The 12,924-nt window shown below is 45.0% G+C and overlaps 1 protein-coding gene across 1 annotated transcript; it reads left to right on the top strand.

Annotated features, from left to right (window-relative positions):
- The first annotated feature begins 591 nt into the window (after nt 1–591).
- Nucleotides 592–2,862, top strand: LOC132210815 (probable G-protein coupled receptor 139). Its single transcript, XM_059653250.1, has 2 exons — nt 592–969; nt 1,638–2,862. The coding sequence occupies exons 1-2, from the start codon at nt 711–713 to the stop codon at nt 2,537–2,539; spliced, it is 1,161 nt and encodes a 386-aa protein (XP_059509233.1). The 5' UTR covers nt 592–710; the 3' UTR covers nt 2,540–2,862.
- Nucleotides 2,863–12,924: the final 10,062 nt, after the last annotated feature.

Below are 12,924 nucleotides of genomic sequence, written 5' to 3'. Positions count from 1 at the left end.
GATAAGCCCTCCAGTCCAGGCAGCATCCTGGTAAACCTCCTCTGAACCCTCTCCAAAGCATCCACATCTTTCCTATAATAGGGCGACCAGAACTGGACGCAGAAGCAACATTTCTAATCTCTCACAAGCCTAAGGAGGCTAAACAGACCAGATATCTCCTTGCCGTCTGAACAAAAGCTCACCACTTTATTTTCATCAGCTCTCCTAGTGTATCATGCTTCAGGCTTCCCCTCTCAACTTACGCCATGGTTTTCAATTTATGCACTGACCTGTAATTACATGGTCCATTCACTCCCTCTCTTCAACAGACCTCAACATATGTCATGCTCAGACGTTAGCCCCAAATCACATTTCACAGCCTGGACATTCATTAATGACGTCATTCTTTCCTCACCTAACCTTTTATATCTCCTGGGTAATTACATCATTTTACACTGGCACAGAGGAGATAGAATGGAAACAGTAACTGTTTGTTTAGTGACTGTCACTAATATCAGTTCCCATGGATCCTAACTGTGTTGCTGCAGGGTGTACTATATCTACTTATAAGGGGCATTGTTGAATTTTTTCTGTCATAGTGTCAGTGGGAGAAACAGCCGTGATACGAACGGAGATCTGGGACACCAGAGAGAGAGGGAGGAGGACAGATAACAGGTTACAATTGGAGCCTAATCGATTAGAATGATGCAACATTGTATTGGAATCTGGCAATGATGGATTGGAACAATACAACACTGGATTTGAATCTAAAAAGAAATGTTTGGAATGTTACAACAACTGATTGGAATGGTTTGACAATGGTTCAAACAGTCGATGGGAATTGGAAAACAATGGGAAAGGGTTTCATTGAGATGTTGAATTCTCTTTCTGATTCTTTTGCTTGGAAACCTCTGAAAATCCGCATTAGAATGGTTCTTCAGATTATGCAATTTATTTATTATCCGATCCTCGCTATTGTTTCAGTGCCTGGTAGGTCTTTTGTATTTCTATAAATTGTGTTATTTACGGTGCAACACTTGCTGCTCTTATTTTCTTTCCTCTGTGTTGCTCATTCTGCCAATCATTGATAAGGGCCTTACCGCACATGAAATTTACTCTCTCATCTTAATGCTTCTTGCTTTCCTCTCGGTCTGGCTGATAGGTCTGTAACCCTGGCTATTTTAGTATGTTATTGAGTGTTCACTGACGAAGTGCCCATTCCTCCACTGACTTCATGTCTGTGCGGTTGAGGTATTTGATCAATTAACACTAGAATCTTTGCTTGCATTTACAAACACCATTGTCTTACCATTGGCTCCGTCACGTGTTTCCATGAGATTAGCGTCTCTTTGAACTTACCCATTTCTGAAAGTCATTAACAGCCAATTCTAGCCACGTTTCTGTGATTTCTATGATGGTGCAAAACAGTCACAAACACCTCAGTTAACAGCAACTTTTCTCTCATTTCATATTTTCATTACCTGGTCAATTTATGGAATAACAGTCATTGGATCCACCAAGTAACCTGAACACTGAAGTAAATATTTGTAACAGAACTGGATACAAAATGCCATTTGTACATCTCAATCAGCACTCAACAAAACTGGTAACATTGTTCCAAGCAGAAACTATAACTACATTCTTTGCTTTCCTCACAGCCAACGTAGTAACAATTGTGATCTTGTCCCAGGAAAAGTGTGGTCTCTCCCGATGTGTCTCTCACTACCTGGTAGCCATGGCAACAGCAGATCTCCTGGTCATTATCTTTGACCTCATATTGCGACACATTCCATTTGTCTATTTGGAAGAGCATCATTTCTTAGAAGGTACCCCTGTGTGTAATATCCACGCTGTCCTGCTTTATGCAGCCACTGACTGTTCTGTCTGGTTCACCGTCACTTTCACCTTTGATCGGTTTGTAGCCATTTGTTGCCCAAATATGAGAAGTAAATATTGCAATGTGAAAACAGCAGCTGTGGTTCTGGCAACAGTGACTGGATTGAGCTGTTTGAAGAACATTGTCTGGTATTTTATGTTTACTAATAAGTATCATGGCTGGAGCATACCCTGGTTTTGTCGGGTGACAAGTAATGTGAGGTTTTCTCCAGTCTGGGGAGCAATTGAGTTCTGTCATTACGTACTAACACCAGGAGTTGCCTTTATTCTCATTCTGCTTCTCAATGTTTTAACGGTTAGACACATTGCAGTGAACAGCAGATCCCGCAGGAGACTCCATCAGCAGAGCAACAGAAAGAGCACCAAAGACCCAGCGATGAAGAGTCGAAAAAATTCCATCATTTTATTGTTTCTTATCTCAGGGAATTTCATTGTATTATGGTCAGTATCAATGGTGTATTGCATAAATTGGAGAATGACATTTTTGGGATATGAGTCTGTATATCTGCCTCGTTTTGTAATGGAACTGGGCTACATGCTGCAGATGCTGAGTTGCTGCACAAACACTGTGATTTATGTCATCACACATCCTAAGTTCAGAGAGCATTTGAAGAATATCGTGTACTATCCCTTCACTCCAATTGTGAAATGTATTAAACATTGAGACTGACGGAAGAATTACATCTTCATCAATCAATTTTGCACACGTTTCCGTCTAATCCACAGCCCTGGTGCCTTATTAATAGACATCAATGAAAGAAGATGATATCTCCAGGACCTTTGATGTGTGATTTTTCCCTCCTTATTTTGACAGCCTGTGCACTTGTGCCAGTACACTGTTTATCTGCATCTCAATCCGAGTGTGGGTGTGTGGCTGTGCATGTGTAGAAGCATCAGATAGATAGAGAGAGGAGCAGATTCACTAACAGACACACTACTCAAGAGGAATCACAACATGATGAAATGTTGTCCAGTTTGATGGTGATAAATATGGTACTGACCTTGGTTTTTAAACTTAATTAAAAGAAATACAAACCTGTGAAAGCACAGTTGGTTGTGGAGTACAGCAAAAACAGGCTGTGAAATGTAGCATGGTAACACAACAGCTTTAGACTTTTACGCAGGCATTTCATACTTCTCAAAAAGTATACTTTTCACTGTGACACACCTCAAGAAGAAGGGAATACCATTCTTTACTAACTACAGATGTTAAGGATTGTATCAAGGTGAATGAACCTGGTCAATGCTGTGAAGCTAATTGGCAAAAGTTCGGATTTCTTTGAACCATTAATGAATGAAGTTTTGAAAGAGAGGCAGAAAGTGGAATAAAAAAATCTAAACCAACAAAAAGTTTTATTTCTCCAAATGGAGAGAAAAGGAAAGAGGTTGTGAAAGGAAATATTCATCCCTGAGTGAATGGAATTCAGGAATTAACAATGATAAAGGAGGGAATGGTACGGACAATGACCAAATATTTTCTATCTCTTTCTGTAGATGACGGCATAACAAATGCCCAAAATGTCAAGAACTAGGGTGATCTGAACAGGGACTGAAAACGATTATTATCATTCAGTGACTGGGAAACAGCAAGGACTGCAGATGCAGGATCTTAGAGACGATACAGTGTGTACCTGGAGGAACACCGCGGGTCAGGCAATATCAGAAGAGCGGGAAGTTGACATTTTGTATCAGGGCCCTTCATCAGGATTGTGGAGGGGGAAGGAAGCTCAGAAATAAATGAGGTAGTTTGGGGTTGAGGGAAGGTAGGTGAGGTTGTGATGAATGGATGCAGGAAGGGATTGTTGAAATTGTTCAATGGGAAGGGTCAACACAAGAGAGCAAGTTACAGGACGTACAGGTTAATCCCGGTTGGAAAAGGAATGATTATTTGGGGCCATGGATGGAGTTGAGTGAGGAGGTGTAGCGGGAAGTGTGACATTTCCTGCATTTGCCCAGAGAAAGGTTTCGGGCGTAGTGGGGCTTTTGGGGAGTGTGCAGCATTTGAAGGAGTCATGGGGAGAGCAGTCCCTGCGGAAACAACTCAGCTGCATCTCCCGCATTCCCTGTACTTCGACCCTCAGACGCCATACCAGCAACAGCAAGAAGGATAGAGTCCCCTGGTCCTCCCAAACCACCCTACCAACATCGGAATCCAATGCATCCTCGACAACTTTCACCATCTGCAATCAGAGCCCATAACCAAAGAGATATTTCCCTCCCAATTCCTAACATGCTTCTCGCTCGGACTGCTCCCTCCACTAATACCTCATCCACCCCACACTCCCCACCCGGCAACTGCAGGAACTGCTACCCCTCCCCTACACCTCCACTCTCACCCCCATCCAAGACCTCAAACAATCATTGCATATCGGCCAGGGATTCGCCTGAACCTCCTCCAATCTGGTCTAATGCATCCCTTTCTCCCAATGTGGTCTCTTCGCTGTGGAGAGACGAAGTGCAGACTCAGTTAATGATTTGCAGAGCATCTGCGCTCTGTACGCTCCAATCAACACCACCTTCCTGTTGCCAGCCATTTCAACTCGCCTCCCCACTCACTTGGTGTCATGTCCAATACCTTACATTGCATTTGGGGATCTAACAGTCTCATGGCTTCAACATGGAATTCACTGACTTCAATATCACCCCATTCCCCATCTCACTCCCTGTCCAGACCTCTGTCTTATCTCCATCTCCTCGACCTGACACAGCCATATTCCTTCTCACCTATCAGCTCCACACTTCCCATTATCTGATCACCACAATCCTCTACCTGCATCCACCAATCACCAGCCCACCAACCTTACCCCCACCCCACCCCCGCCTCTATTTATTTCTGAGACTCTTTCCCACTCGCCTGTCCCGATGAATGGTCCCAATCTGAAATGTTGACTTTCTTGCTCCTCTGATGCTCCCTGACCTGCTGTGTTCCTCAAGGCCTACACTGCATTGATATCATTAGCATTCATGAAGGAAATATACTGGACTGTAGTGTAGAACATGTACCGCAAGGGTGTTGAGGTAAAGCAGGAGATTAACACTCAGCAATGACACTCTCTTGAGCAACCAATGCAGATAAGATGATCCAAATAACTCCGTCTGCTGCAGCAATTCTGTGATCCTATCAGGAAAACAAAACAGGCTGAAGAATGATCTGTTCCTTACACCTGACTCTTTGCATTCTCGGATCCTGAAATAAGTGACAGCTTATGAGTGCCAGACTTAATCAATTGGGCCAGTGGGCTGAGGAATGGCAGATGGAGCTCAGTTTAGATAAATGCAAGGTGTTGCATTTTAGTGAATCACAACAGGGCAGGACATACATCATCAATGGTAGGGTCCTGAGGATTGTTACAGAATGAAGAGATCAAAGGGTACAGGTTCGGAGCTCGTTGAAAATACAGTCACAGTTAACGAGGTGAGGACGGCTTGAAGATGCAAGCTTTCATTGGTCAGAGCATTGATTCCAGCAGTTGGGATGTCTTCTGTAGCTGTACGATGCGTTGGTGAGATCACATTTGGACAACTCCATGTAGAGCTGGTCACTTTACTGTCAAAAGAATGCTGATCGAAGTTTGAGTTTTCAGAATTGGATTGGCTGGGACTTTTTTCCCTGGAGCTTAGGAGACTCAGGGGTGACTGTACAGAACATAGAACATAGAACATTACAGCACAGTACAGACCCTCTGGCCCTCGATGTTGTGCCGACCTGTCATACCGATCTGATGCCCATCTAACCTCCACTATTCCATGTACATCCATATGCTTATCCAATGATGACTTAAATGTACCTAAAGTTGGTGAATTTACTACCATTGCAGGCAAAGTGTTCCATTCTCTTACTACTCTCTGATGAAAGAAACACAAATACGGAAGGGGCATCATTCCATCTTGGAGTCTGGTCTGCAGCCACAGCTGCCTGTGGGGGAATATGAGTGAGTTTGGTTTGGAAGAGTTTCGTTTAAATTGGCAGGAAGTGGGAAGCTATGCAGGGAGTCAGAGGAAGTACAGTCAAGGCAAAGAGAAAAAGACAAAATGATGAATAAGAGGCACGATAGGCAGAGGGACAGAATCAAACAAGGACACAGTAAAAAATAATGGGAAGTAGTCAAAGAACTTTAAAAAGACAAGCCTGTAGGCATTCAAAATGAAGTGGATGAATCAGTCAGGATAACGGCTCTGATGTTATTGAAATTATAAAAACATGGCTGTAAGGGGACCAGAGCTGATAACTGACCATTCAATTGTATTCAGTATTTGGGAAGGACAGCCATAATGGAAAAGGCAGTGGAGTTCAATTCCTGATTTGGGACAATACAAACACAATATTGAGGAAAGTTATCAGGTGAGACAACATACAATGTGGGTAAAATTGAGAGATGTCAGGGGGCAAAAGACATTGATATTGGGACCACCAAAGTGCAGTGGTCATTTTGGGAATTGTATTAAATAGAAAACTAGAATTGCATGCATTAAAGGAATAGTTGTTGTCATGGGTGGCATTAATCTGCATGTAGTTTGGGAAAATAAAATTAATCACAATTGTGTACACAGGATGATTTTCAGGACCATCGCACTGATGAAAAAAATGGCAGTGGATACGCAATGGTGAACATTTAAGGAGTGAATTCGTGAACTACAAAAATTGGTTGTGTCCCTGTATGGAACAAAATGCAAAATGAGGGGAAAATCATGGCTTAAAAGCGAAGGTAGTGATAGTATTAGATGCAAAAAGGTGGCATACAAAATGATGAGAAAAATAATAGACCGAAGTGTTGGGAAAATTTACAAGTTGGGAAAATTTTGAACTCAGCAAAAGTAGAGCAAAAGGGAGATTACAAAGGTCGGAATAGAGCATGAAATAAGATTGCTGATAACCTGAAAGCAGACTGCAGAATTTTCTCTCAGTGTGATTAAAGAAAAGGTTCGGGGACCTCTCTTACACATAGTGAAATGAACGTGATTTGCTTCCAACTGAAATCCATCAGCAAAAGTTATCTGCTGAAGGAATGCAGCGAGCTAAACTGCCATTTTCTGGAGCTCTCTGGAAAATGTCGGGTTGGCTGTGATGGATTACGGGTGTTGGCGAGAGGTTGTTGCAGGGGGAATGTGGGCTGGGTTTGACACAGCCTGGGGTAGCCGTGTCAGGGATGGCCATGTCAGATGGCTATCCATCTGAGGAGCAGCTTCCTGGACCTCTCCAGAAACAACACCCGCCACCTCTGAGTTAGAACCCTACTTGTAAAATAGTAAGGTCGGGAATGTGAGGGTGATTGCAAACTGCTGTAACACCCAAATGAGCACCTTGTTTGGGCACCTTCCCCAATCCCTGACCCGAGCCTGCTGGCAGGTCATCAGTGGATGAAGATGAACAGTTACCAGTCAAAGCTGAATCTTCTCTCGCGTCTGGCCGAGCAGCACCCTCTTATGATGCTGGAGAAATTGTTGCTCTATCCCTTTGGATTGTTGGTCTCCTTGCATTTTAGTCCTTTGATCAACACAAATTTAGAAATTGCCCCAAACATGATGAAAGGTTTCCACCCAAGGAAGTAGTTCTTTCAGGTAAGAAGGCATACGAAGTGGGTCTATTGCAGGGGCAACGTGTGTTAGGAGCATCGTTGTGTCAGGGAAGTTGTTGTGTCAGGGACTAGTCCTGTCAGAGCAGTTATCATGTCAGGGGTAGTTGTGCCAGAGGGGTAGATGCAATCAGGGAGCTCAACATATCATGGACAGTCATGTAATGGGGTCGGTTGGTGATGTCAGGGGACAGACATGTTGAGGGATAGTTTTGTCAAGATGCAGACATTTTAGGGGCAGTAATGTTGGGGGTAGTCGTGTCAGGGGTTTTCATTATGTGGGTGGTAGTTGTGGTGGGGGGCAGGGCTGTTCGTCCATTTGGGGCATTTTCACTTCAGGGAGCAGTTGTGATGGGGGTTAGTTTGGTTGGAAGGGTTGGCAGTTGGGTTGGGGGCAACCAGGGCAATTGTGTTGGGGGACAGTCATGTTAGGGGTCACTGTGACAGTGCAGTCCTTTTGGGAGACAGTGCTCAGGGGGAATTCATGTGAGAGTTTTTTTTTAGGGTGCAGTGGTGTCATTAGGCAGATGTGTCAGGACATAGACGTGTCAGGGGGTAGCCATGTCAGGGGGCAGTTATGTTGGGGTTAGTTTGTCAGGGGGTAGTTGTGTCAGGGGGCAGTTGTGTCTGGGATGAGTGTGTCCAGGGTTAGTGTGTCAGTGGTTAGTTATGTCGGGGTAGCTGTGATGGATTACGCGTGTTGGCGAGAGGTTGTTGCAGGGGGAATGTGGGCTGGGTTTGACACAGCCTGGGGTAGGCATGTCAGGGATGGCCATGTCAGAAATTCGTTGCATCAGAGATTCGTTGTATCAGTCGCAAGTTGTATCATGTCAGTTGTATCAGAGGTTCTTTGCAACAGATGGCACTTGTGTCAAGGAGAGTCATTTCAGGATCCTCATGCCATGGGAAGGGAGGGCATCTGGTAAGTCGATGGGCCATTGTGTAAAAACAGGAGGCTGGAAGAGCACAGCAGGCAAGGCAACATCTGGAGGAAAGGAGCAGTCAACTTTTCAGGCATTTCTGGGAGGGAGTGATAGTTGGGTCAAGGCAGACAGAGAGACTGTGGAGCAGAGACAGTGGGGGAATCAAGAGGAGTGGTCAACCAAGCTGAGGTCTGGGAGGGCACTGGAGGTCTGTTTTCCAGCTCCCTGGGTTTTGGAACGTGACACACTGGAACATTCCCCTTGCCACCCATGCCAACCCTCCCCAGGGGTTAAGAAATGAGCAGGGGTCGAGCTCATCGGTGAAATGCATCTCTTAATCACAGAATGACCAGGGTGCATAAACAGCCAAGTGGAAGGATCATACAAGCAGTCCAGACCCTTTCTTGATACACATGTGTTCCCGCTTTGTTACACGTAACCCAACCAAAACCTAAATAAATAAGATACCTCCTCCATAGCCGAAGGCTTGAGTCTATTGCACACACTAACCCGGTATAGCAAGCTGACAGCACTGAGCAACTTCAGGACGCAATTTCTTCCCGAGGAGCTGCTCCTGTGCCAGGAGTGCGGCCGGAAGCTGGACTCCTCCTCGCTCTTTGCCTCCTATTTTGAACAGTTTCATTCTTGCAACACCAGCTGCTGTTACAGCCCAAAACACTCAAACTCGACCTGTCCATTGTCACTGTACGTGGTATTTCAACTCTACTCTTTATAAAGATAGATTGTGTGTGACTCTGTGTGTGTTTTCCAAAACAGCCTGAGATGAAGAGGTAACACAGTGTGGAGCTGGAGGAAGACAGCAGACCAGGCAGCGGGAAAGGCAACATTTCAGGCTGAAACCTTCTTCAGAGAGGCACCGACCCAAAACATCAACTTTCCTGCCCCTCTGATGCTGCCTGATCTGCTGCATGCCTCCAGCTCCACACTGTTCTATCTCCGACTTCAGCATCTGCAGGTCTTCCTTTCCCTGGGAGATGAAATTGGTGATTCTGACAAAAAGAAAGTCATTGCATCTTCATCTTCTTTGAAATGTCTTGTAAGACAGAGGGTCAAACAGCTGGGTACAGCCGGAAATTGGTGCCTTCACTTGATAATGTGTGCATGTGGCTGAAAAACAGTTCTGACTCATTTCAGCTCCTCCCTGTTAAAACTGCAATCCTGCAGTTTTGATTTAGAATTAGATTAAATCCGCTACTGTGTGAGTCTTGATCACTGCAAAGCTTCCATTTCGTGTTGTGCTATCGAGTGATCATCGAATATTGCACTGTGAGAACTGAGCAATGCAGGACGCACATTATTAACAGGGCCACCATGGATCGGAGTGAATCTCACTGCGTCATTTCCGACTCAGGGATTCAGACAGCTGTCTCACAAATTGCTTCGACAATGTCATACCCTTTATGAATTGGTTCCAATGAAGGACTCAATCGAAGTCTAACAGAGATAGATGAGACAAAAACAGAAATTACTGGAAAAGCTCAGCAAGTCTGGCAGGGTCTGTGAAGAGATAATCAGAGCGGTTTTCAGAGGAATGGTCACAGGACCCAAAACGTTCAATTCGTTCTTCTCAACACAGAGTCTGACCAGACCTCCAGAGCTTTTCCAGCAACTTCTTGTTTTTATTCCTGATTTACAGCATCCACAGTTCTTTTGGTTTTTGGAGATAAATGAAATCATCTGAGAAAAAGAGATGATAAATGTTAGCGGGAGACCTACACCATCAAACCAACACAGGTGGAAGCAGGCACTGTACTTGGGAAAGCAAAACCTCCTCAAGACAAGGCTTATTGACAGCAACCCCAAAAATAGAAGGGTCACTGGGCTCAAGATGTTAACTCATTAGTCTCTCTCCTACTTTGAAATCAAGAGATTGCCACCACCAGAATGCTCTCTGGCCAGAATCAATGGCAACAGTGCCAGATGGAAACAGGAGAGTACAATCCCTGTGACATCTCTATGGAATGGTAAAGGGGTATGGAGGACACTTTACATGTCACCCACCCCATCCCCAGCCAAGTTTAGAGTCAAAAACTGACACTGAACTGGGACAAGCACGTTCCCCCATCCCTTTACCACCTGTTCTTGCACGAGTGCCCACCTGCAGTTGAAATATTGGCACTCTACCCAACTGTAAACTCAGGTTGCTACAATGTCTGCCCCTAATCTTACACATTACACCCCCACCCCCGTGGATGACTCCCCTCTAGGTCACAGGAGGAGACAAAAAGAGGTTCCCTTGGCAAGGCAAGGGCACTGGAGCAGAGGCACACACACACACACACACACACACACACAAGTCCAACTTAAACAGCGTCTGAATCAAAAACAGAAGCAATAACCATTCTGATGAAGGGTAACTGGACACAAAACATTGACTCTGTCTGATTGTCAAAGAACATAGAACTGTACAGCACAGGAATGGGGCCTTTGGCCCACAAATACTGTGCCTAACATGATGCCAAATAATATTAATCCCCTCTGGAACAAAGATAAAAGTTGCTGGAAAGGTCAGCAGGTCTGGCAGCATCTGTGAAGAGACACTCAGAGTTTACATTTTGGTTCTGATGACCTAACATTCCCTCCTCTCACCTTAAATGCATGGCCCTAATTATAGTCATTTCAACTCTGGGAAAAAAGATTCTGACTGTCAAACCGATCTGTCTATCTCATAAATTTATAGACTTGTACCAAATCTCCCCTTAGCCTTCAATTCTCCCCTCACCCTCCACTGCTCCAAAGTCAATAACCGAGTTTTTCTCACCTTTCCTTATATCTCATAACATCTAATCCAGGCAGTATCCTGGGAAACCTCTTCTGCACCCTCTCCAAAGTCTCCACATTCTTCCTGGAATGTGGCAACCAGAATTGAGCACAATACTCTAAAGTGCTGCCAAACCAAAGTCTTGCAAAGCTACCACATGACATCCTGACCGTCGCACACAATTCCCGGACCAACAAAGGCAATCATGACACACACATTTTTTACCATGCTACTGTAGCAGCCTCCTGAGTGTAAAAACACAGATTGCCAACTTGGCTGAGCAGCAAGGAATGCTGGGTACATTGGCCAAGTGAAACTCTGAAATCACAAAACCCACACACCAGACGCAGTGCAAACACAGCAGCAAGGTAGCAGAGATAATGGGAACTGCAGATGCTGGAGAATTCCAAGATAATAAAATGTGAGGCTGGATGAACACAGCAGGCCAAGCAGCATTTCAGGAGCACAAAAGCTGACGTTTCGGGCCTAGACCCTTCATCAGAGAGGGGGATGGGGGGAGGGAAGTGGAATAAATGGGGAGAGAGGGGGAGGCGGACCGAAGATGGAGAGTAAAGAAGATATGTGGAGAGAGTGTAGGTGGGGAGGTAGGGAGGGGATAGGTCAGTCCAGGGAAGACGGGCAGGTCAAGGAGGTGGGATGAGGTTAGTAGGTAGCTGGGGGTGCGGCTTGGGGTGGGAGGAAGGGATGGGTGAGAGGAAGAACCGGTTAGGGAGGCAGAGACAGGTTGGACTGGTTTTGGGATGCAGTGGGTGGGGGGGAAGAGCTGGGCTGGTTGTGTGGTGCAGTGGGGGGAGGGGACGAACTGGGCTGATTTAGGGATGCAGTAGGAGAAGGGGAGATTTTGAAACTGGTGAAGTCCACATTGATACCATATGGCTGCAGGGTTCCCAGGCGGAATATGAGTTGCTGTTCCTGCAACCTTCGGGTGGCATCATTGTGGCACTGCAGGAGGCCCATGATGGACATGTCATCTAGAGAATGGGAGGGGGAGTGGAAATGGTTAGCGACTGGGAGGTGCAGTTGTTTGCAAGGTAGCAGGTAGTCTGCACAGACACCCCCAACAAATTACCCACTAAACAAAAGGCAGCCCAGACAGAAAGGCACCGGGTCATGCTGCACAAAGTAATCTGACAGCAGCATGCCATCAAAATGATTCTTTATTTCATTCCATTCAATGTATCTCCCTGATTGGTGAGAAAGACAGAAAGTTCCAGAAAACCATGAAAAATGTATAAAAACAGTGTTCACTTGCAGACCACTTTCTTGGAATCATTCTTGTTATCGCCTGAGGGCCACCGAGAGGACCAGAATGCGAAGAGGGAGAGACCAGCTGAACATCGAGTGAGATGGAGAGAGAGAGAAAGCAGCTTCACAGACCCAGATACAGAGCCACGGAAAAAGTGTGATAGTGTAAATTTACAAGCGACTTTGGAAGTATTGTAAACATAAGAGTATGTTTAGTTTTAGTGTTTATTCTAATATTGTTACAAATAAAGTGGGAGTGTTTTTGCTTTGTTACTGGCTTGTGTTCTTCCTGATTTACCCGCTTTGTTATTGTGGGACGCCTGCACAAACTCATTCATAACATTCGAGTCGTAGTTGCCTGCAATATGTTTAAGGAGGAATCAGACGACACCATCTACTTATGTGACCATTTTCAGGGAGCTCTATACTTAAATCCCCAATATCACCCTGTACATCAATACTGTTCATGACACTGTCATTAACTGTATACTTTTTCCTGAACAAG

This window comes from Stegostoma tigrinum, chromosome 21, assembly GCF_030684315.1.
Source record: "Stegostoma tigrinum isolate sSteTig4 chromosome 21, sSteTig4.hap1, whole genome shotgun sequence".
NCBI classification, from domain to species: domain Eukaryota; kingdom Metazoa; phylum Chordata; class Chondrichthyes; order Orectolobiformes; family Stegostomatidae; genus Stegostoma; species Stegostoma tigrinum.
The sequence above is the reverse complement of the archived record's forward strand: the minus strand, read 5'-3'. Positions and strand labels throughout refer to the sequence as shown.